Source organism: Periplaneta americana, chromosome 2 (genome assembly GCF_040183065.1).
Source record: "Periplaneta americana isolate PAMFEO1 chromosome 2, P.americana_PAMFEO1_priV1, whole genome shotgun sequence".
Taxonomy (NCBI): domain Eukaryota; kingdom Metazoa; phylum Arthropoda; class Insecta; order Blattodea; family Blattidae; genus Periplaneta; species Periplaneta americana.
This window is the reverse complement of record NC_091118.1, coordinates 87774557-87801740: the sequence shown is the minus strand read 5'-3', so window position 1 is coordinate 87801740 and position 27184 is coordinate 87774557. Positions and strand designations below refer to the sequence as shown.

The window sequence follows — 27184 nt, the reverse complement described above, 5'->3', positions numbered from 1 at the left end:
TGCAGGACCTTTGGCGCCAATTGACAAGAAGATCTCGCACACGGCCATGTTTTTAGGTGCATAGGTCTTGTTTTCTTCTCAAAACAGGGTCATTATGATCATTACAAGTTGATTTTCTCAAGATGTCGCACTCAAGATTTTAATCATTCGTCAATTCATCTGAAAACTTGCAAGCCTGTATGATCTTAAGCTGCAGCAGAAACTTTTGTAACCATAGATTGCATTCTTGCGTGATAGTGTTTTTGCAGTAATACGAACTTTCGAAAATATGACACTTCAACAAATATAATATGGGTAGAGATGTTAGGCTACATCAACATGACACATTCTTATTGTTGTCAAGTGCATTGAGTTCGATTTTATAATTAGTTAAAGCAGGTTCGTTCATTCATTCATAGTTTTCTGGCCAAACTCAGCATTCTCCACCCTTTTCTATTTCTGTCTTCCTCTTAGTCTCCGCATATGATCCATATATCTTAATGTCGTCTATCATCTGATGTCTTCTTCTGTTCCGAACTCTTCTCCTATTCACCATTCTTCCAGTGCAACCTTCAGAAGGCAGTTCTTCTCAACCAAAGACCCAACCAATTCCTTTTCCTCTTCCTGATCAGTTTCAGCATCATTAAAGCAGGTAATGGTTATTTTATTTTTACTGCTCATTCTATTAATATTCATACAGCTCTACAAAAGGGTAATACTGTGCATTTTCAGATGATGCAGAAAATACCATAGGAAAAATGTTGCGTGAGACAGAATTGGATAAATATTTGTTATGGAGCAATTTCGGTGCTAAATGGGAACTGCAATCAACAACTGCAAGCCGCCAAAGTTATAATACGACACGCCAGACGTTACAGCACCATTAACAGATAGCATGTCCAAAGCAATAGTCCAATGTACTGAATGTCCAACACAAATCTTCCAGACAGTAAAGTGTCCATGCTGTAATGTCCAGAACAAATTAGTCCAATGAATAAAATGGTCCATTGTGTACATTGTCCAGATAAACATATTGTCCAACTAAGTGACGATCCAATACAAATAAGGTTCAATTGAATTATGGTACAATATACAGACAATGTCCACTGACAAAGTCATGAAGTGAATTTCAATAGCCTTAACAGTAGTCTTTGAAAAGTAATGTGTTGTCATTGTTGTGATGTAAAGTAATTTGAAATCTATAAGAATATAATTTCAAAATTGTCGGACATGGCAGAAATAATCTTCACCCAAAAAAACAAATCTACGTTACTTCAGAGGCAAAGTTAATATCACTAATAATCCGTAGCGCTACAGCCCTGTGAAGGTCCCAGACTCTACCAGCCGGCTGCTGGCCTCACGTTCACATGCCAAAGCAGAGATGGACGAGCATCCAACCAGAATGAATGAAAGTATCAATGGTTAGCACGATGATCCCCCCAGCCGTTTATGTGGCTTACGCAACCGATTTCGCTACTAATCGTAGCTCCCCAAGTGCATCACGATGTTGGGTAGGCACCGGTCCCATGCACTGGGCGAAATTTCATGAGAAAATTTCTTTCTCCATAAAGACTCAAACCAGCGCTCATTCTGTAACGCGAGTCCTAGGCAGGATGCCTTAGACCGCGACGCTACGGCGCGAGACAGTTTATATCCCTATCATTCTGAAAACCGAAACAAAACGTCAGAATATTGGAGATATTATAATAGGAGAGTCTGTAATGCAAGAAGTATTACAAATTCAGATATGCAGACTATTGTCGTAACAAAATACGGTAACAGAAATCACCTGATCCACCGAATGCGACTGATGGACGAGTTTAGTAAGGCAAATAGTAGACACAGTTCGAAAAAGACTCGATCAAATCAAACAATACCTCCAACGGGGTGGCTCGTAATGAAGCTCGACAAGTGCAAAATGAAGTAGTTCTAATGTGTTTGCCTCAGAGAAATAGTCTTGCTAGAATGATAACTTACCAATAGAATAAACATCGACCACCTACAATATTGAAAAATCAATAGTGACATTTGTGGCGGATTTTTTTTTACTATGATGATTGCAAAGAGTAAAATTCATGCAAGGGATTTTAATTTTATATAATTATATGTTTGCTTCGCTGGAAAAATTGTAATTACTTACTACATTTCAATATTATTTTATTGATATAAGAATATGTGTATATCAATGTTAACAGTAACTCATAAACTGTTGTTGAAAATGGCCATAAAGTCATTCAAATATGCGCTCCTGCATACATGGCTTGAAAGTCTTAAATTCAGGTAGTAGGCTATTGATAATATAATACAATGAGAGGAGCTCGACCGGCACCGTGGATTGTGTCCAAGTCTGGTTCAGATGGAAAGAGAGCTCAGCGCGCACAGCTGAGAGGTCTTGGGTTCGATTCTTGGTGCCGAAACGAAATTTTTCTCAAATTAATAGATTATTTTATTGAGTTTAAAAATTCAGTGTAACTATTTCTGAAAGCAAAAGTTGTTGAATAATTACATACAGAGTGAACCGTAAGTAATGTCATTAATTTCAGGAGGTTATTCTTTGAGGTACTTCAAATAAAATAGTTTAATACAATTTTGCCAGTTTTTGCTTCCTTTTCGAGACAGAAATTGTTTGATCTAGGCCTAAAACATATCATAGCGTGTTTATGGAAAGCTATTGATTTAATTCCCAATATGCGCAGTAATTTAAGAGAGCAATCTATAATGTTAGCAGATGACTGAAAGAATTTTAGTTTTGTCATTTAAGTGTGAAGAAATTTGACCGAACAATTGTAATTTTTCGTTCTGCAAAGGAATTTTATAATATTACATTTGTTCGAATAAAATTTCTGCACATTTAAAGGACAAAACTAAAATTCTTTCAATCATCTATTATCATAATACACTGCTCTCTTAAATTAACTAAGCACATTAGAAATTAAACCAATGGCTTTCCCAGAACATGCTATGAAATGAATCTATAAAACAATTTGTATCTAAAAAAAGGAAACAAAAACACGCAAAATTGTATTAAATATTATTCTTTGAAATATCTCAAAGAAAACTCCCCTGAAATTAATGACATTACTTACGGTTCAGTCTGTATACTTTTCTGCTAGTAATCGTGTGACCATTATTACTATCAACTTTGCACAGTTTTTTTTTAAGCCTTGCAGTACTCGGATCACTGGAAATAAAAGATTTAATTATATATTGTTAGGAACAGAATTATTTCAAGTTGCAAAAGTAATATTCCTCATCTGAATACAAACCGTATTTGCCCCCATTTATTTTTAGCTAAATCTTTTAGTGTCCCTATTTGCCTTACATTATAAAAGTAAAAAATCTTATCTAGACTCATTTCCGGACTTTTTAATGTACATAAGTGTATTTGGAGCATTTTATTAAATATTTCTATCCTAAGCCACAAATTTTCAAACCAAAAATCAGCTCATAACATTTGGCTTCTGTCAAAATATGCGGACATTAGTTAAATAATTTTGTAAAAAATGAAGTCAAAACACTGAGCATTGGGTAATTCTTCCAGGGGAAGGCAAACAACTGAAGAAAATAAAATACGTTTCAATTTGCCACTCAACCAATTTTAGTACATATGCATAGAAAATCTGATCAATATCATAAATCTGCTATTATTGTAAGAGCAGAGTAATCATACCGCAGTTTTAAAACAGCGTCACTGTATTAATGATACAAATTCTACACGCACGTAACGAAAATATAATACATATAAATTTATTAATTTAAATAAAAGAACATACACACGTATTACGGGGTATAGTTTTCTGAGCATTCAAACCTTAATGTGGAGTCCAATATCTTCAATGTTTGGGAACGTCATACTTTAACGTAAAAAAGATTAAGTATTTCCTCCACACTACAATTCAAATATTCATTGATACAGCAACTTATTAATTGCCGACACACACATTTTTCAGTGTTTTTATCTTCATAGATTGTATGAATGATATCTTACCGAGCATGGGTAATAACCGCGGCTTTGGGCAATCCAGTTGTTCCAGACGTGTATATGTAAAGCAGACGGTCATTATATCCTACTTTCTCATTCACAACTGGAGGAGTGGAAGGTGCTTCACTTATTAGTGTCGTGAGATTCTTCTCTCCCAGCCCAACTGTTTCGTTGTTTGAGACTGGACTCCAGCGATACAGCACAATGTTGGATGGAAGATTCGATGCAACATCTTTTATGGCTATAAAATAAACAAAATAATGAAATACATTCCACTTTCATATACACATCGTTTGTTTTCGATGCAAGAAATCTAATAGATAAATGCAAAATATTTATTGAAAATTGCCTAATAATGACTAAAAATTTAAAATGACCAATGGCCAACAAGAGAGAAAGGTGAGGACATTAAGAAAAATTATGGCTAGATTCAACGAATTTGGAGTTCAAAGAAGGCCAATGGGTTAATAAATCCCTTATGTTTCAGTTCAAATTTAAAAGTTTGGAATCATAATTTAATTGAAATTGTCGAAAATTATTTTAATATGGGAAATGTGAATTTACACATCAGTGGGACCAGATGTTACGAGTACAGTCAATTCCATTTTAGTCAAGTTTTAAAGTTGTGTTTACAGCCAGTATGTACAGTCTTAGAAAAAAAGTTTTGTCGCATAGATAGGGTTAATTTAAAAGTTCCAGAAAGGAGGCACTGCGCATGATCAGACATACGTACAACGAAACAAAACTAATTTTATTACCTCAATTAGTCTTTCTCTTGTGAACCAGTACGCTCGTCCTCTGAACATGCGCACTGCCTTCTTTCTAGGACTTAAGTATCTGTGCGACAAAACTTTTTCCTAAGACTGTACGTATGCAACACACACAGATAGCCTACCTACGAGCAGTGGCATGCCGCTGCACCTCTGAAATGTTAGCATTAATCGCAAACTAGTTCATATTGTTAGCTACTAGGCCTACTCTAGCATGAACACAACTGAAAATAGGAGTCAAGTCGCACGTGCACGGTGGGGGTGAGTGTAGAAGACGCAGTTTCGTTGTCAGTACGACTAAGAACTAACGGTATTAATGGAATCCAGTGTACAAGAACAATGATGACACTATATAAAAATCACTAAAATTACAATCCAAATTAGAGTCGAACTTCGATATCTCAAAATGCTTCCGGACACTGTTAATGCTTGGAGCTCTCGAAAATTCGAGATATAGAAAATATAAAAAATTGCCAATACCACATAGGCCTATTATTATTGAGGACAAGTATTACCGCGTAACTTTTAACAAAGATAAGACGAGATTGTCCTTATACTTTTTCTTGCTTTTCAGAACCACGATTTTAAAAATTCATAACAAAGTTTGGGAAGAATAATGTTAAAGACTTGCCATTACGTCCTCGTAGTGGTGCTCATTTTGCTATACAGTTACGGTATAGATATCTGCCTGTAGTGATTGACAGGGATAGATTAGTACTAAAAGGTTGATTCTTAGAGAAGGACACTTTCAATGGAAGGAAAATACTGATGTAGGCTCTACAATGCTAGTCGAAGTAATGGTATTTCATCACATTCCTTCAATTTTACTTACACGTGTGTAATTAACTTTAATTTTCACCTTAAAATCGAGTTAGTGAATATGTATTTCCTACTGAGAAGAGAAATATTCATCGAGATATCGAAAAAATCGAGTAATATAACTTCGAGAAATATAAAAATATATTAGGCCTGCAAATTATAGGCCTATATGATTCAAATTACTTCGAGGTATCGAAAAATTGAGTTATGGAAGTTCGACTGTAGACAATTATCTTAGACCAAAATTTATGCACGAAAATTTTGTTGTAGCATCAGTGAACTAAATTTTAATTATCAATGGAAGGAAAGCGAATTCCTGTTAGTGCTCATTTCTCTTATTGAAGTCTCCACAATCCGATTTAGAAGCACCTGTCATGTTAGTAACATCGTAAACTCCAATGGGTAATTTGAAATTGATTATGATATATCCTAGTTTAGTCCTTATCTTTACATATATCATTAAAACAAAGGGATAAAATTATAATATATGTTATTTTTGTAATGAACAAGATAACTTCTATGTTCATTTGTTTTAATAAAAATGGTTACTAGTGTTTTAAATTATCGGTACGAAAAAGTAATTGCCAATTAATAGCCAAGAAAAAACTGCTGCTGTTACTGCTACTACAACCACATATTATTTAAGCCACACTTAATACTTAATTAAATTAATATATTTTTTTTTTCAGAAGGAAGAATTAACCGTATGAAAATCATGTACCTACCATCCGTAATCTCACTACTGAAGATAAGAGCTTGACACTTTCCAATTGTAATTGAGTGGACTAATGGATTAAGCCGCAAGTTGAAATTAATTAATGGTGTAATAACTCCTAATTTTGCCAATCCAAGCCATATGCATACATATTCTGGACGGTTCTCCATTAGCAGTCCAACAGTATCTCCCTTTCGGAAACCATGGTCCTTGAACACGTTGGCAATTTTATTGCTATACTCGTCCACCTGAAAAAGTTCAATAATAGTTATATTCCTGATTTGAGAAATTTGTAGTTCATAGTTACGTGTTATGTCACATTTTGCCCACACTGACAAAGAGAAAACCATTCGAGTTAAGATGATACATTTACTGAAATATGTTAAATATTATCAAATATCTATGCAATGCAAATACAGGCCTTCAGAGACGCTCTGTGCTCTCCGCTGAAGTTATGTAGGATAATATCTTGAGATGCACAACAAATGTAACAATATTACTCTAAAAAGCACATTCGAATTTCTTCCTACAGCCGCTTTTGTTAACATTAGGGTATTAGTCGTAGTGACATGAAGCATTAAGGGTTAAGAGAGGAGTGTAGGAGAGGCCAGCAAACTTAAAGGGAAAGTTCATACAAGGGACAAGCGAGTGACACAGATCCGCTTCTTCAAAGCACACTTCGGTTTTTGTGACGCACGACAAACTTGAACCGAACATAGAGCATGAAATGCACGACACTAATACCTACGCTGTTGTGGATCACTTGCAGGCTTTAGGTAACCAAATGCAGGTCTCTAGTTACAACTAAAGTTAGTAAAAAGTATTGCATGAAGTTATGGTGGGTTTACACATGCATGGATAGACTGGCGCCAGTTAACACACCAGTCGTACTTTTGCGCCAGTAAAGGTTTACACGGGTTCATTTATTTTGCCTCGCCAGTGCCATTTTCAAATGAGGTTGCTAGCTGAATGTTATAGGATGGCATAACATGTCAAGTGAAGTTGAACTTGTTCATAGCGCTTGCCTAATAGTCGTAACTTTGTTGGATGAGGAGATGATTTCTAATTTGGATTAAGGAAAAGACATAAAAGAAGATTGCATATTATGGGTGAAAAAATGAATTATTCGGAGGGAAAATTTAGATACATCTGCGAGAATTCTAAAATAATTTTCAACCACAGATATCTACTAATGTTACAGATGACAACAGACGATTCTGATAATTTACTACAACGTGTAATAATAATAATAATAATAATAATAATAATAATAATAATAATAATAATAATAGACACAGCCCATGAAGGGCCCAGACCAACAGCCGGCTGCTGGCCTCACGTTCACATGTCGAAGCAGAGGTGGACGATCATCCAACCAGAATGGAGGTATCATGTGGTTAGCACGACAGTCCTCCAACAGTTATAACGGGCTTTCGTAGCCGGATTTCACTACCTATCGTAACTCCCAAAGTGCATTACGATGCTGGGTGGGCACCTGTCCCATACACTGGCCGAAATTTCTCCCTCCATGAGGACCCGAATCAGTGCACATTCCATAACGTGACTCTTAAGCAGGATGACTTAGACCACTACAACATCTAGTAGTATCATTAGATTCAAAAGTTTGCTACCGACATTAGAGATGTTTTACTTCCAAAATTGAAATCGGAAATTACATTGGCATATTTAGCACTTGAAAATTATTTTGCTTCATTAAAATATTTTCGTTTTTACGCTGTATGTATACATACGTGGTGTGTCTAAAAAGTTCGGTGAATGGTGTCATATCTGAACGGCAACTTGGCGCATGTGCTTGCGCATGCGCATGGTTCTTCAGAGACTTAGAGAGAATCGATACACAGCATGCAATGCATGTGACTGGCAGTGTAAACACACTGCGACCAGTTGAACGTAGTCAGTGTGAGAGGAAGTGTCACAGTGCAATGGAGCAACGTGTAAACATCAAGTTCTGCTACAAATTGGGGAAGACTGCAACGGAGAAACATGGAATGTTGGTGCAGGTGTACGGGGGGGTGGAAGCCGTGAGCAGAAAATGTGTTTACGAATGGTTTAAACGCTTCCGTGAAGGGAAGGAAGCAATTGAGGATGAGCCACGTTCAGGTCGGCCATCGACAAGCAGAACCCCAGAAATGATCGAGAAAGTGCGGCAAATGCTGGCACAAGATCGGTGACTGACTAAGATTGATTGCGGAGGAATTGGAAATTAGCAAGAACACGGTGCACACTATCGTCCGCGATGATTTGGGTAAGCGGAAGATCTGCTCCCGATTTGTGCCGCGCAAGCTCACAGACGAGCAGAGAGCAAAACGGATGGAAACTTCTGGTGATTTCATTTCCATGTGTGACCAGGATCCATTGCTTCTGAAAACCATCGTCACGGGAGATGAGACCTGGTGCTACCAGTTCGATCCGGAATCAAAACTGCAATCGATGTCATGGTGTTCACAGACTTCCCCGCGGAAAAAAAAAAAAAAAAAAAAAAAAAAAAAAAAAAAAAAAAAAAAAAAAAAAAAAAAAAAAGCCGTCTGCAAAAATCCAAGGTGAAAACATTGTTGATCGCCTTCTTCGACAACAACGGCATCATCCACAAGGAATTTGTTCCTGCAGTTTAAACCATTAATGCTGCATTTTACCAGTACCGTTTTGAACCGATTGCTACAGCGTATCCGGCGGGTTCGGCCAGAGTTGTACAGGACTGGAAAATGGATGCTTCTCCATGACAATGCCCCTGCACACTGTGCGATCCGTGTGCGCAATTCCTGGCTCAGAAGATGGTAACTGATCTTGAATACTCTCCGTACTCCCCTGATCTGGATCCTGCGGACTTCTTCCTGTTTCCCCGCTTAAAGACGGCCATGAAAGGTGAACATTTTGCGGACGTGAATGCCATCAAATATCGTGTGACAGCCGTTCTGCGATCGGTTCCACAGGAGGCCTTTGCTGATAGTTTCCAGAAGCTGTACGAACGTTGTCAGAAGTGTGTTGTAGCGGGTGGCGACTATTTTGGAGGGCAATAAAGAAAATTTGTTTGTATCTTTGTTTTGTTTGTTTTCCGATAGCATTCACCGATGGGGCAGAAACATGGACATTACTACGAAGTGAAGAGAAACCGGCTGGAAAACTTTGAATATGGAGAAGGATAGATCGTGTGACGAAAGAATAATCCTGAAACTGATGAGAAAGAGAAAAAAAATTGGCTTTGTCACTGGCTAAGAAGAAATTGCGTACTGAAGAATGGACTGGAAGGAATGGTGAACGGGAGAAGAGTTCGGGACAGAAGAAGATATCACGTGATAGACATCATTAAAATGTATGGATCATATGCGAAGATTAAGAGGAAGACTGAAAATAGGAAAGACTGGAGATTGCTGAGTTTGCAGTGAAAGACATACCACCCTTAGATGGAAAACCAAGAATAAATTAATGAGTATAGTATTTTCATAGGTAAATAGCACGCACACATGTCAAAATCTCATTTTTCAATAGATGGAACTTAGCCCCTTTTGAATTTCCAGTCTTAAATTGTATATAAATTAAGACTGTAATGTTTTTATACAAAGTTGTCAAAATTTCTGGAGACTGTCTTTCTTTTATTTCCACCACTTGGTACAAAATCCTGTCAGCAACTGAAAACCATGTTACTTTAGGTTTGTTGATGTCATCTGAACCACCGTCAGATTTCATGCTTCTTGTTACTTTCTTTGCCTTCGGAGTGTACGCATCTCGTATGAATTTTATTTTTGCTTTCACCTAGGCAATTCCGAATCCATCAATTTTCATTGTCCTTGGCATGTTTTCGTAAACCTGTATTCTGAAATCTCTATTTTTTTTAATAAAGATTATAGTTCAGATCCCACAAACACTGATGTTTTTCATATACGTAAAGAAATATTGCGACTATCTCAGAATTCCACTTACTCAATCTTACAAATCAAATTTATAAAACTTGATGCAAAGACATCAACGGACTATGTATTGTACAATACTGGCGTGCCGATGAGAAACTTCATGTTTACATGTGCAACAGAAATGTCCGCCTGCGCATGCGTCTCCACTGGCGCATTGAAAAGTTAGAATGCCACTAACTTTTCGAAACATTGCATGCAGTGTGTAAACATTGCCAGTAAAGGTTTACACGTGAAAGTTGATTTTACTTGTGCGCCAATAGCTATTGGCGCCAGTTAATCCATGCTAGTGTAAACCCATCATTAGTCTTGCGATGTACTGTAATGTTTACAGAGTACCCGTACACGCGTCAATCAACAACCCACACTAATACCAGAGCACAGCTTAGTACAGTTCACAAGCAAATATTCTGATGGTGGCAGATAAAAAAGTTATTTTTTTCTTTCACCATGTTAATAATGTCATATAATTAGCCACGCGACCGCAATTACGAGAGCTGTAAAAAAATAAGTTCGCCAGGGGCCGTTAACAGAAAGAAAACACAATTTCAGTGGAAGCATTTATTGGAACAGATACAGCAATTATTGGGTTATTTTTAAACATATTCCCCACCGGAATTGAGACATTTGTCATATCATGGGATCGACAGAGAGGTGCAGATGGCTGTCAAACGCTGGTTCCGATCCCAGGCGGCTGACTTCTACGACACAAAGATAAAGAAATTGATTCCATGGTATGATAAATGTCTCAATTCCAGTGGAGAATGTGTTGACAAATAGCGCAACAATTTCTGTATCTGTTTCGATAAATTTTTCCATGCAGTTGTGCTTTCTTTCTGTAAACAGCTCCAGGGAAAATCACTTTCTGGACGGTCTCGTAATTATTGCGGTCGAATGGCCAAAATTTGTATAAGCACTTGTTTTGACTTTATTAACATGGTGGAAGAAAAAAACATTAACTTTTTTATCTGTCCCAGTCAGAATGTTTGCTTTCCAGTCAAAAACAACACAACAGACTAACAACCAAGATGTATGTGAGGAATGCCGCATCCATAATTAAATAAGATAAAGGTTCTAAGAAAATTTGTTGGCCAATATGGACAACATTTGTTTTACATTCACGACAAAAAAAAAAAACTTTTTTGTAAGTTATGTGCAGTAAAGTGGCAGGATACAAAGCACGTAACATTAGGAAACATAAAACAGTATTAAACATACAGTGCACGTACTTTTGACAGAAAACATCAGATTAATCAGGTACTACAGGAGTCTACATCACAATTTTATAAAGTCAAAGAACATTTTCTGAAGATCTGTGTCAAGCATCATTGCAGCGAATAGCTATTCCACTAAACAAATTGCAGAACGAGAAACTACGCGACTTTTTGGGGGAAATACACACGGAGGATGAGTGAAGTGAAAAATAGATTAAAACATAAGAAAATGTGAATGTCAACTGATGAAACTACGGACTTATCCGGACACCACATTGCTAATGATGAAGCCGATAACCAGTGAAGTAGATTATTAAACAAGGTTAATTATTATTGTGCCATACGTCAATTTTTTAATACTGCTGTAAGTTTATTTGGACATCATGTCATTATGTACTGTGTAAAAATGTCTTACTATTTATCACTGATGCTGTAACCTACATGAAGAAATCGGCAAAGTTTCTTCAACAGCATTATCCGAATACGATACACGTGATGTGTCTAAAAACAGCCCACGGACGGAACGATATGTTGTAGGATACGTCGTGCTAGAAGATGGAAATAAATTCGTTTAAACATGTCGTTTGTCGTTTTTCCTCACAAACGTAAATAGCTCTAGTTTGACAGATGTCCACACCTGTGGAGTAATGGTCAGCGAGTCTGGCCGCGAAACCAGGTGGCCCGGGTTCGATTCCCGGTCGGGGCAAGTTACCTGGTTGAGGTTTTTTCCGGGGTTTTCCCTCAACCCAATACGAGCAAATGCTAGGTAATTTTCGGTGCTGGACCCCGGACTCATTTCATCGACATTATTACCTTCATTTCATTCAGACGCTAAATAACCTGAGATGTTGATACAGCGTCGTAAAATAACCCAATAAAATAAAATAAAAGTTTGACAGATAGTACGATTTTACTGATGGCAGGAGTTGGTAGATTTCATCAAATTAAAATTAAAAATTTTAGCACTTTAGAAATCAGATTTAGCATTTGAAGCAGTTTTAATGTTAAAATGTTGTAGCGTTTTTAGGTGAAACATTTTTTACGGAAAACTTTATGAGAAATATAATATCTTCATTGTGTTAACAGGAGCAATTTCTAGAAATTGTGAACATTAGGAAACATGTCGAAAGATAACTGTGTGAATTTATCACGGTCCATCATGTTAATCATAATCACTCGCTACCAAATACAATTTGTTTTAAGTGAACACTGGATCTGAAGAGACAGCATAGGCAGCAAATATTCTACACCAGCACCAGACAGATTAATTGGAAACTGGAAATAACGGTACGGTATAGATAACAAAAAGGATATCTGGTAGATCACATTCCTGTGCTCTTCATGCAGTGAAAGCTATCATGGAGGGATGACCAAACTATTTAAAAAATATACGAGGACCTATATGTGGCGAGGCTTTTAGATTAATTATAATTTTTTACAAAAACACAAAAATTTCTCATAAAATGAAATTTCGCTCTTATTTCGTAGAAACACTTATATTTTGCATTTTTAAATTAAATTTCGCGTTTTATGGCGGATTAAACAATAAAGTAATATACAGAATGTAAGGGGTATAAGTGCCGTTCTTTTCACGATCTTCGGGGACGGTCTACAGGATCAAAAAATGTTCATACAACATAAGGTCAAAACTTGATTGTTTTCCCAGAAAAAATATTTCTTTCCTTATTTTACTTGTGTTATACTGCTTATATCGTTAGTAAAATTTCTAAAACAATTGCATCGGTAGGTATACTTGTCAAAGAGTTAATATTAGTTAATTTGTGTGTTCTATTACGTTTTCGTGAAAATAAATAATCATGTAAGCTTAAATTTGTTAATATTCTGGCGTGAGAGACGTGGCAACATGTTCAGCATGATTCATGCAGCTGGCTACTCTGCACAGAGGTACAGCTCAGTTGAGTTCAACCTCCCTGTCCATAGGTCTACTGCCGAGTGGATGGCAGTTCAGTACAGGTATTCTATAAACAACTTACGATGTCATTCACAGTTCAGGAATATCATGATATGTTATTAATTTATGGAGAAAATCGTCGTAATTCAAGTGCGGCAAGAAGGATGTAGAGCCCTATTGCAAACTCGCCCAAGAGTCTTGCTGGGGGGGGGGGGAGGGTGTTTGAACAGTATGCTCTATGAGTAAGCAGTCGCCCGCACACACAGAACCCCCCACTCCGAAGTCTCAGAAAGAAGTTCGCGCTTGCTGGTGCCACGAATTTGCGATCGAGCTCTACCATCAGCGTTTTCCTCAAAGAAGGTTACTTAATCAGCGAACCTTTGTAGCAGTTTCTCAACGATTATTAGAAACTGAGAGTCTCTTACCCCGTTTCGAAAATCACACAACCAGAAATTTCTTTAAAAATGACACTGCTTTGCGGAAGCGGGAGAGTTTAAAATTTTGTATCAGAAAAAAAGTTCGTGTGATTCTGTGCAGTAAGCCATTATTGTTTATTTTTAGATGTACATTAAAAATGAAACAATATTGTTCAATAAAATGGAAATTTATCATAATGTTCTATTAATGAGATTGAAAGTTTATATTTGCTGCTCGTTTTAAGTAAACAACAGTTGTCTTGATCCGCCCCTGCATTAGAACAGAGCATCCTTTTTTGTAGCGGTTTGTCTGTAACCGCTTGAGCTATACAGTGTACTTGTAAACTCCCTCCTCCCCATCCAGCAACATTGTCAAACGTCTAATATTGTAAGCTTTAATAATTAGTTAAATATTACGATTAGACAACAATTCTGAGGATATTTTTCTTCCTTATGACATGAATAATCATCAATTAAAATAATGGCACTTATACCCCTTACACCCTGTATACTTAACATGTTATACATGGGCACTGAAAAAGGAGTATCATGGTATCAAAGAAGAAGAAAGCTGTGATTCTAGCAGTAGTGCTTTGTTAGATGATATTGAAGGGATTAAAAAAAAGAAGAAAGTATTACAAGGACTGGTTGTCCTCTCATATTAATTTACTATGAAAATTACGTAAAAATGAACTGTTGATTAGAAAAATTATTCAAGCATGAATAGTGAAACATTCAACTCTTTATTGAACTCAATAATTACGAAGCAAAGTAAGATAATGAAGGATTTAATAACGATAGATAGAAGATTATCTGTCACCCTAAGATATTTGGCGAAAGGAAACTCATATGAAGATAATCTTTTACTCCAAATCCCACTAGCAACTATTTTGTTTAAATAATTCTATGAATTATTCCCGAAACTTTCCTGTTTTGAGTTCATGGCGAATATGTAGATTAATTATATAATTACAGGGGCGGCTCGTCCATAAGAGCTGCGGAGATGCAGCACTCCCTGCTTTGACAGGAAAATAAAAATAATATTTATTTTAATTTGTAGAAGAATTATTGTTACAGCTTTTATTGGTAAATTGCTTTATGTTTCATCTGGCTGGGAATATGTACTATTATCTTATGCATTATCTTCCTGCGCGTCGACAGTACTGGAATTGACACTGCATTCAAAGTCGTCCTGGGATCTGCAGGGTGGGACAGATCATAGAGAGTGTGTCTTGTAAGGCCGGGAATACACGGACGCGCTGCGGCTAAAATTAATAGAAATATTGTTCTGATGATTGTTCATATTATAATTCTTGATGTATATATAATGATTGTTATTGGTAATAATAAATAACGCGGCATTACATGTAATGCGCGGAGGAAATTGTGCACTCTCGAACAAGCGGTGCGCACGATACGAACCATCTGAGCAGCGCGCCAGCCTCAAACACCTTTCTAGTTCCATTCTATCTAGCACGATGCACGACCATGGAAAACGAGGAAGCTTTGTTAACTGCTATTTGCGCTTTGGTAGTAATAGGATACAGTTTCAACAGAAAGAAACGTCGACAGACAGACTGTACAAGAAGCTGCTAGGGAGTAATTTGTTAAATGCAATAAACTTTCAATAAGCGGCCAGTATAAAAACCTTAGGACTACTCGGCTGATTTCCACCAATTCTGGAGAATTATTAATAAAAATTGGGCCAAACTAAAAAATCAGCCACCAACTTGCGAGAATCTGAAGTCAAGATAGGACAGTAGGCCTATTTATTGTACTAAACTCAATTCATCCTTTGAAGAATGTTATTGTGTAATTAACAAAGCATGTAAAACAATATTTTTGGTTGATTGTATGTGTCAATATTCTAGGTTCGCACTGACTTTACGATTCTTGGTGATAGGGGATTCGTTTACAAGCCTTCAATACCTTTTGCGAATTTCAAAACATATTATCGGAGAAATAATTCCAGAAGTTTGCCCAGCAATTGTCAGCGGATTAAAGAAAAATATCGAGATGAGTTAAATCATAGTACCAACATAATGTGCTTCTTTAATGGGGATACTTTAATTGCAATACAAATAATGAGACATTGAGAGAATTACAGTTAAAAAAATTCGAAATATCACGCAAAGAAAAATCAATAATATTTCGAAGTCGCATTGTAATAAAGAAACACATACAATGAAACTACAAACATTTTCTTTTTCGAGTAATCAAAATTTGATTGCCAAATTAAAAAGAAATTATGGTTTATTTAACGACGCTCGCAAACTGCAGAGGTCATATCAGCATCGCCGGTGTTCCGGAATTCTGTCCCGCAGGAGTTCTTTTACATGCCAGTAAATCTACCGACATGAGTCTGTCGCATTTAAACACATTTAAATGTCATCGACCTGGGCCGGGATCGAACCTTGAGCATAGAAGGTCAGCGTTAAACCAACTATGCTACTCAGGCCGACTTTGCTAAATGATGTTTTTAATTTAAGTGTAGTCAAAACGAGTATTTTATATCAGCCAAAGAAAATGATTTTAAAATAAAACATAGGAATGCAAAATATATACAACAAATACTACAAAAATTGTTAGCCTATTCAATTCATTAAACATAATAAGAAAAAAACAGAAGCTATTAACCGTGCTGGTTTTGACTATCGGAGTAGCCTATGTAATTAACATTCTGGGGACGGAGTTTTGACTGGATGATGTTGGGGAGAGCCAAGAGAGTTTGATTCAAATCCAAAAGTGACAGGGTGTAGTGTAGTAAGAATGGGATTGGAGATTTTGTCATTAAAGTCGGCTTGAGAAGACTTGAGTCGGAGGACGTTGCGGTGGTTCGGGAGCTGAAGCATAGTAAGATGAGGTAGTAATTGCTTGAGTAGGTTGTCTAGGGTAACCCATTTGGGAATAAGACATCAAATAAAGATGCAGATGAATGAAAACGTTCTTGTCCATAGTAAGTTGGTATTTCAAAGAAGTTTCGTTTTGCTTTCACCTGAATGTCATAAATAGCTTGCTGAATTCCTTTCCTAGTAGTCGCATGATATGCTATTACTTTCGATAAAAGAAAGTACAAAATGATTTGACTTCACTGTTCAACAGTGATCTTTAACCTCCCAGAAACCATCGGCGTGGTTTAGGCGGTAGCGCGTTTGCCTGCTGATCCGGAATTGCGCTCAAGCATGGGTTCGATTCCCTTTTGGGCTGATTACCTAATTGTGTTTTTCTGAGGTTTTCCTCAATCGTAAGACGAATGTCAAGTAATCTATGGTGAATCCTCGACCTCATCTCGTCAATTGCCAATTCGCTATCACAAATTTCATCGACGCTAAATAGAACCTCGTAAAGTAACTAATAAAAAAATTAACGTCCCAGCAGCGGCTTGCATAATTCGAACAGCGTCTGTCAGTAATTCTGTACCTATCATCCTGCTTTTTCGCTCGTTTTGGAGCTCTGTCTCAGCTTGCGTATTCACTGGCACGTTCCGTTGTTTTTATTATAATAATCAATATCACCAGGTTTCCAGAAGACAGGGCATAATTTATGAGGTCCAGTCTACTTCAGACCACTCCATGCTTGGGGTGTGCGCGCTTCACGAGACAAACGGCAACGAACCCGTCCACACTGCGGCAACGAATCTCTTTGTGTTCGCGAGAAAAACCGACAAGAAACGGATCGCTGCGCGGCATTTGAGTTGTACGCGTTCTGGCCACAGCGCGTGCTTGAAATCGCGTACAAACGAGCGAACGAGGCCTCGAATTCTGTTCGACCCTTGTTGCATTACTGCCGCAGCGCGCTCGTGTATTCCCGGCCTAAGGTCAGGGGGTAGAGAGGTGAAGGGAAGCAGAGGGAAAGTGCCGCTGTTTAAAACCCATATTTCGCTGCAGTGGCTTGCAGAGCCAGGCGACAAGGGAAGATCTTTCCTCCCCTCCTGCACCGCTATTGTAAAGCTACGTCAAATGGACTCTCTAGTTCCTTGAAATTAATGACAAAATTTTTATTTTCTCTTCACATACTTATTGTTGTAGAATCTTATCGAGTTATAACGAAATTAATATTTTATTTTGCCTTATTATTACGTATATATCCAGCCTCCAGCAGAACCTAATATTTGCCTTAACTCAAAATAATTGCACGAGTAGAATCCTTTTTATATAGCACGTAAAATATGAAAGAGACTTCTTTTCCAGTTTTAGAAATTGTTGACCATCAGTATATCTGAGTGTTGCCTTGGTGTGACGTCTTAATACCGTAACTTAACCAGTGCAAATGTGCAAGCATGAGTGTGTGTGAATTACAGAATATTAATTTTATTTTTCTCAACTTTCCCTCGCGGAGAAGACTGATGTAATGTAGTGAAATTAAAGGGTCGTTCGTTACCCGACTTAAATCTTACTCAAGCTTCATCCAGCCGAAATAGTGCATATATGTAAGGAAGTATAACAATGAAATTTACGCTGAGCATTTGTGGTTGCCTTCTCTTCGGTGGTGATACTGCATAGACTAGGAGTGGTGTGACAGATTTAGGACATTTGCCCCTAAAAATTAAAAAGCACGAATCTTCGCAATTTCACCTGAAAAATGTTGTTTCATTGGCTATGTTAAGCAAAACTAATATTGCTGCGCAATTAAGTGAAACGAACAGAACAAACATTCTCAAACATAATCAAGAAGTGAGAAAAAATCGTGAAATTATTTTTAAAAATATTGACTGAATCAAATTTTGTGGCCAATATGAACTTCCCCTTAGGGGACATGATGAAAAAACGATTCGAAGAACCCTGGTGTATTTCGTGGGTTGCTACAGTCCGTGAGTAATCTAAACGAGCCTCTCAAAAATCGTTTGGAACATGCTACTGTTTAAAGGTAATTCTAAGAAAATTCAGAATGAACTGGTAGATTGCAAGTTGAGTGTCTGCCGATCAGAAATTCAGACTGAAATCGATGGTATTAGTTTTTTTTTTTTTAGCGATTAGCAAATGATGCCACAGACATCTCCCAACTAAGTCAGAAAGTTTTGGTTTTTCGATATGTAGTGCATTTATTTTTGTCCTATACTTATTAGTAATGGTATGAAGAAGTGAAATTTGTATGTACGAAAATCTACTGCAGCTCTCCCAATCCAAAAGTTCACGAGCCGCCACTGTATAATTATATTTAAAATGTCACAGCACCTGGCTCAAGAGATGTGAATTTTTACTACAAATATTATCGGTCGTAACTACCTCTGCAGATTGCAACCTGTCATTCAATATCCCGGTAGTACGACAGATGTATGGAAGCTCCGTACTGCCATCCAACTCGACCGTGACGTACAGCCGTTGCAATTATCGTTCAAAATATCGAACCAACTGCAGTTATACAACGGATTGCGTCTGTGGGCCGTTACACACATTTGCCTTAGACTTGCAGAAAAGGTGAGAGTGCAATTTCCTGATGCTGACAGACTAATGGCTAATGTTAAAAAGGGAGAATGTTAAGGCACCGTATCGTGTTTCTCAATTCAGAATACAGTGTACGGATTGTCTATTCCCCCATCTTCAATCATTATCCGATGTAGAACGTGGTTGAAGGCATGCAGTGGCGGCTCCTGCATATTTCTTAAGAGGAGGAAAGAAGTTAGCAGCGCAAAATGACACCTTCTTGAGAAAAACATACTAAAAATTAGCTTACATGCTATACATGTAACACCAGGTAGTGTTAATTAATCGGCCACCTGCAGCTTTGAGCAAAAGCATGTGATACTGAACTTCTAAAATGTACATGTGTCAACACAGACCATGTGAGTAGGTGCAGTGTTCTCGCTTTCATAACAGATTATTTCTCATTCCCACTTCCGTAAAATGGTTGTGGTTATATGTTAGTAGCTAGTTTCTACAACACGTGTGATGCTGTAGTGTGCGCTAAAAATTCTGCGAGTTTGTGAACTTCCTTGTAATTGTTAATTTGTGCAATTATCTAGAAATGAATAGAAGTGAAAACATATTTAGACAATTTAGGAAACTCAGTTTACAAGAACAGATTATTGCTATACGAAAGAGAAGGTCAACCCTAACACTACCTGGTGTTACATGTATGCATGTAAGCTAATTATCTGATGTAGAACGTGGTTGAAGGCATGCAGTGGCGGCTCCTGCAAATTTCTTAAGAGGAGGAAAGAAGTTAGCAGTGCAAAATGACACCTTCTTGAGAGAAACATGCTACAAATTAGCCGGCACCGTAGCAATCAAAATATTCCAAGAACTATTTAATGATGCAGCCATTGAACATAATATAAATTATATTTGGTCGAATTTCGGGTGTTTGTCAGTTACTTCTGAAGCCTTAGAAACATCTGGTGCAGTATTCGCTACTCAAATAATAGCGATTACAAATATTGTCCATACTGAATCGTGCTGGAGATGAAATTGAGAAACGCATTATCTACAAAGACGAAAAAGATCTCATGATTTTATCTTTACATAAATAAGTAAGTAAGAGATACAGTGGTGTCGATGAAGGGGAAATAGAAATGCTCAGGCTTCCCCCACCAGTACCTCCCAAGAACCGTACCTGCTCTGATCTGACGAGCTATGCTATAAGGAATAGGTTCAGTGGCGGACATTCAATGTCATGTACAAATCGTAATAATGTTTATGTGTATTTGTAGTACGTCAATATAATACAACAATATTAATACTACAGCATATCAACACAATTATTCTGTTTTCGCTGGTGGTGATTTGGAGGTCTTTGCGGCTACGAGCCGATCAATATCGGGCTGTAATTTACTAACACTTACACGCAATGTTGCAACTAGATTAGAATCACTTATCCTCGATCTTCTGTTCATAATCCACTCGCTATCGGATATTTGGGGAATGGCAATATTGTGTTCCTTTAAGAAGGAGTCTACTTCCGAACAGATATTGCAGAAACGATGAAGCATATTACCTCTGCTTAGCCAGCGGACTTGAGATTAGTAAGTTAAATCGTCATAATCACAACATATGTCGTGTAAATATTCTTTAAATTGACAATGCCGCAGTGAATTAGCTTTAATTAAATTAACAGCTTTTACCACTACTGACATTACGTTTGCTAAATTTGCTGATTTTGCACACAGTGGTTCTCTGTGAATAATACAGTGTATCATTTTCACAGAATTTCTAGGTATTCCTATTTCATTCAGAAATGCATAAAATTGACCCATCAATCCACGAGAGTGTCCTATCATAGAGGGTGCCCCGTCCGTTGTCAATGATACCAATTTCTCCCACGATAGCTCATGCTTGCAAGCAACCATGTGCAGTGCCTCGAAAATATCTTCACTTGACGTGTGTCCCTTTATGGGTACTAAATCCAGGAATTCTTCAAATACATTTAATTCATTGTCTACTCCTCTAACCTCTAAGAAATATAGCTAATTGTGCTGTATGCTTAAAATCTGTGCACTCGTCTAAGGCTAATGCGTAACATGTAAGACCTTTTATCATAGATCTTAATTGGTCTTCTATGTCAGAGTTAATTTCTGCTATTCTGGACACTATTGCAGTTCTTCCTAGGCTAAGTGTTTTAAATGAATTGATCATACTGGGGCAAACCTCCTCTGCTACGGTTACAATTAAATCTTTTGCGAATTCTCCATCTGAAAAGGGCTTGTTGTTTTCAGCTATCAGTTTCGCAACTCTATAGCTAGCACGCAGAATATTGACGGGTGAAATTCCCTGCTGGTCACGTTTTTTGCTGCTATAGAAAGTCTTCTTTAGTTCATGGAGTTTTCTTTTCCGTTGTATACCTGACAGACGAGTACTATATTCTTGGGAATGGCTACTCCTGAAATGTCGGTTGATATTGTACCTTGACAGTACATTCAAAGTTTTCGAACATATTAAACAATATGGTTTACCTTCATGAAGCAAAAAAAAAAAAGAATTCTTCCCCCCACTCGACGCGAAACAGAGCACTGGACATCTTCAAGCAACGCCACAGGTGGTTATTATACCAGGTGCAATGATGCATGACGTGATTGACAGACTGCAGTCCGCGACCCCTACTTACGTCACATTTCGTGGAGGGGGTGAACGGAGGGGAAAGCACCGTCGTGGGCTAAACGGCATGACTGAGATAAACTGACAATGATTACGTGTTAATCCATCTCTAGTTTAGAAATATAACTTCAATTTGTATAGCTAATCAACAGACAATAAAAAGCGCTTCATAATCTTCAATCAACTGTAAGTTACTGCTGCCAGCATCAGACTGTCTATCGTTGTCCAATTCCATCTCCCGCCATGAAACTATACTATGTGGCATAGTGATAGTAATACTTTCTCCTGACATTAGTTATAGCAATACAGTGGGGACTAAAATTTTAGGACTTACCTAGTCAAATGGATGGTGTTTTATTGCATTAAATTTAGAAGTGAAATTTTAAACCAATTCAAATGTATTATACAAAATGTTAAAAAAAAAGTATCCAATATTTTATGAGGTGCTAGTATGCATCAAAACAAGAAAAAAAAAGTCTAATAAACATGGGTCCTACAACACATACTTCCTGAAATCTGAACACTTGTTCATAGGAGGTGCTCAATGTGACGTCCATTCATGGCAGTGCATTCCTCTACCCTTCGGCGTAAGGAATCACGCACTCTTTGAAACTGACCGAAACTCTAGGGGATTTAGATTTGAGGAACGAGCAGGCCAAGGCGTGGGGCCTCCCTAACCAATTCAGCGGTCCTGAAATATCAGCGTCAGGTGTTCACGCTCATTGCAGAAAAAATGTGCTGGTGTACCATATGCACGAACCACATCTGTAGTCTTTGCTGACATGACACATACTCTAGCAAGGTAGGCAATACGTTAATAAGAAAGTCCTGATAACGAGCCCCAGTTAATCTCTGTGGTAGCACGTATGGCTCTTAATCTATCGCCAAGAACGCCTGCCCATACGTTGATTGAGAATCGGTGCTGATACCCACACATGCTGATTACGAAAATTTACAACACCATCTCTGCTGAACCCTGCTCATATCCGCAACCAAACTTTTCTTTTCAGTATTCCTTCCGACGTATTGTATTGTATTGTATTGTATTTATTAACATTCCATGGTATTCATACATGCTTACACCTAGAATATGGAACAAGTCAAAAAACTTAATACTATTATAAAATCTTAATTTATAGTCACAGTCTAGATGAAATATATACAGACGAGATTTACAATATAGTCTACTAGTACAACACATAGTTTTAGTATCAATTTCATGAAGTGTTATTCAATGTCATGAATTCACCTACAGAATAGAAGGCGTGAGAAATTAGGTACTTCTTTAATTTGGCCCTAAATAATTTAATGTTTTGAGTTTCATTTTTTTATATCGATAGGGAGGCTATTAAAAATTTTTACTGCCATATAACACACTCCTTTTTGATAGCACGATAGACTTGCCGATGGAGTATGAAAGTCATTTTTTTGACGTGTATTTATGCTATGAACTGTTGAATTAGTTACAAAGTTTTCACGATTACATACGAGGAAGACTATTAATGAAAAGATATACTGACAAGCCATGGGCATTATTTGTAGTTTTTTGAAAATAGTCCTACACGATTCCCTAGATTTGGCACCTACTATTATTCTAATTACTCTTTTTTGTAATAGAAATATATTGTTACTATCTGTGGAATTTCCCCAGATTATTATTCCAAAACTCATTACCGAGTGGAAGTATGCAAAGTATATTGTTTTTAAGGTATTGATATTTACTATCTTTTGCATAGATCTAATAGCAAAACAAGCTGAATTTAGTTTGGGGGTAATTTCTTTAATATGATTTTTCCAATTTAACACATTATCGATTTTTAAGCCAAGAAATTTGGTTGTTGGTGTTTCTAATAGGGATCTATTGTTAATTATTGCGCTAGAAATTTGCGACGTTGAATTTGGACAGGATTTAAATTGAATTATGTTAGTTTTGTTACAATTTAATACTAATTTATTGACTGAGAACCAGTCACATATTTTGAAGAGAATTTCCTCTGTTGAAGATTGGAATGTGTTGGAGTTATTGGCTGTAATTACTATACTTGTGTCATCTGCAAATAATATGGGATGACCTACATCTTTTATAAGGGGGGCAAGATCATTTATAAACACTAGAAAAAGTAGGGGACCTAATATTGATCCTTGAGGAATTCCATTATTAATAGCTCCCCATGTCGATGTAGATTTCATAGTTGTATTGATTTCAACTTTTTGTTTCCTATCTATGAGATATGAGTGAAACCATTGATGTGCAACACCTTTAATTCCATAATAATCTAATTTATCTAGCAGCATTCCATGCCAGGAGTGTCAACTACGGTATGATTATCTGGTAGCTTGCTGTATTGTTGAGCAGAAAAATGCATTGCCACAAATGGACGTCACATTCAGCACCTCCTATGAACAAGTGTTCAGATCTCAGAAATTATGTGTTGTAGGACCCATATTTATTAGACTTTTTTTCCTGTTTTGATGCATACTATTACCTCCTAAAGTATTGGATACTTTTTAACACCCTGTATATATGCAAATTTAATCAATTAGCAATGTAATTTTGGAAGCTCTAGTATTTTGGATAAAAATGTACACCATGTCCCTTTCAAACCTCCCAAATTTTAATTAATCATTGCTAACAAACTATGCGGAATTATGAAAGGAGACTGGTATTAAAAGAAAGAGAAACTAAAAAAAAAAATTATTTCATTTGTTTGAAGTTAATTCATCTGTCACATGTTGCATAAAACAAAATGGCGACTCCGCAATAACGCTTACAAATTGCTTTCTGGTATGCAGAGATGAAATCAATAATAATAATAATAATAATAATAATAATAATAATAATAATAATTATTATTATTATTATTATTATTATTATTATTATTATTATTATTATTATTATGCAATTATTACAGTACAAAGAAATTACCGGAGAGAATATGGAAGAAATGCACCTGATAGGAAAACCATTAAGGCATGGTGTGAGAAGTTTCTGATAACTGGAAATGTGAACAAACAATCCAGAGGTTCTCGTCGACGTGTCTCAGAAGAGAAAATTGAAGAAATTAGGGCAGGATTTCAGAGAAGTCTTCAAAAATCAATTCGCCATGCATCCCGGCAGTTCAATGTACCGAGATCAGCTGTGCATCGAGTGCTTCATAAGCAACTTCATTTGCACCCCTACAAGATGCAAACTATTCAACAATTAAAACCAGACGACAGGCCACGACGACAGAATTCGCTATTGAAATGCTGGATCGTATTGACAGCAACCCTCAATTTCTTGGAAACGTCTTGTTTGCAGACGAGGCAACGTTTCATGTATCAGGATCAGTCAATCGGTACAATGTAAGGATCTAGTGCACACAAAATTCACACGTCTACCATGAACATGGTCGGGATAGCCCAAAAGTAAACGTTTGGTGCGGCCTGATGAAGAACAGGATTATCAGTCCTTTTTTCTTCTATGAGGAGTGAATAGCTGGCCCGGTATATCAAGACATGTTGGAACAGTTCTTGTACTACCAGGTAGCTGATCTGCAACCTCAAGTAATCTTTCAACTTTCAACAAGTAATCTTTCAAGTATGTTCGGAATTCCCTCAAAGAAACCTTCCCAGAACGCTGGATTGGACGCGACGGACCAATTTGGTTGCTGTATTATTTATACATTCTATCTATTTGAACCACTGAAAAGCACAATAATCAGTAAGAATACTACATTCTTACTGATTACTGTGCTTTTCAGTAGTTCAAATAGAATGTATAAAATAATAATAAACAGTTGTATATCTCTCCTGAAAATTTTGGAAATATCACATACGTGGTATTAGATCTAGGCCATCGATGTACAAAACAGATGGGAAAGGGCAATCAAAACAACTTGCGCGAACAATGCAATCCGTTCGCCAGAAAACAGGTTTCGCTCAGGTAAATACCATCGGCCTTTTATTGTTAACCAACAGATCGAACTTGATTGCCGAGGATATAGTGTGTACATTTCCCCCCACCCTAATCGAGCCTGTGAAGAAGATAACACAGGCTGAAGGAACGTCAATCTTAGACCATTAGTGTACATCTGACTTCCGTTCAGTGCAGTTCAGTTGAGTACTGCAGTACACGTTAAAACTGTGATTCTCATTTATGAGACAAAAAAATTTTCAGCAGTCGCCAGTTCCAGCACTTGTAAGTTATATTTGTAATGTATAGCTGGCGATATTTTAGTTGTTCAAAGCACTTGTAAGTCAATAAATTGCATTTGTAGTGTATAGCTGGCGAGATTTTAGTGTTGAAAGATGAAGCGCTGAATCACTGTTAAAGGGGCTGTTACTTGCCCATGTCTCTTTTCAAAGGACGCAGCTCTGAACGAAGCCTGTTTCCAGGTGTACAACCATTATTTGTGCAAAAGAGATGGGAAAGCTAACTTTCATTGAAGTCGCCGGCATATATTATAAAAATAAATTATTGAGAATTAATTATGTTATCGTTGAATAAGAAACTTATAAGAAGAAATATGTGGTTGTATCAACATGACAATGCACCCCGCTACACTTTAAGTGCAAGTAAGGCGTGGTTTAGAAGTAATGGCGTCCCGCTACTTCCCTGACTAGTTAGAAGCATAGAATATATTTGGGAAAATCTTGAGAAAGTTGAACATAAACACTACATTTCAAATTTACAAAATCTGAGAACACAACTGGAAGCATGTTGAGATTTTCTAGATAATAAGTAGGCCTAGCTACGAAACTTACAGCAATACAGTGTATTGAATATCAGCAGGAGAGTGGGCTTGTTTTTGTGTCAAAGTCGGTCTAATAAAATACTCTTATCAGCGTCAAATATTTCTAGTAATGGAAACTTTTTTTGCAATTTTTGTAAGAATTATCATCATCATCATCATCATCATCATCATCAACTTTTAGTATATAATGTGAATAAAATTGAGGGAAATATCTCAGTTGTTAATTATGATCTGAACATAGTTATTGTTGGGTCATCGTAGTTAGATTAATGTATTAATTAAATTTAATTTAAAAAATGTAAAAAACTTAAATGTAGGTTTCACAGATTATACGATCTCGAATTTACTTTCATCTGTGCATAAAAAAATATGGAGTTTCTACTCGGTTCAGTAGAATGATGTTTATGAGTAGGCCTATGCAATATTTTCCTCAATTTTACCGTGTATATTATATGTGTATTATACACTTGTGGTCACAATTGTACTGTACTGTGTCCCCTAAACTAGCCATAAATATTGTTAATCTTTAATGTGATTCATTAAACATCTATTAAAACCACTTTTTTGTGTGTTCAATTTGTCTCATCCTAGCAGTTTTCCCCGAAACTCTGAAAAATGCTGTAGTTGTAAGCTACTCTTCTTAAGAATGTGGTCCAAGTATAAGAATTTTAAATTTTACTTTAGA

The 27184-nt window shown here is 36.9% G+C and overlaps 1 protein-coding gene across 4 annotated transcripts in view; it reads right to left on the bottom strand.

The window, feature by feature from the left end:
- LOC138694389 (long-chain fatty acid transport protein 4-like) overlaps window positions 1-27184 on the bottom strand; it is a 493080-nt gene that overhangs the window by 32951 nt on the left and 432945 nt on the right. For all 4 annotated transcript variants that reach the window (XM_069818078.1, XM_069818077.1, XM_069818079.1 and 1 more), the window contains exons 4-5: window positions 6276-6513; window positions 3968-4202 (exon numbers count right to left, since the gene is read on the bottom strand). In XM_069818078.1, coding sequence (XP_069674179.1) covers window positions 3968-4202; window positions 6276-6513 — 473 coding nt within the window. The remainder of the gene's footprint in view (window positions 1-3967; window positions 4203-6275; window positions 6514-27184) is intronic.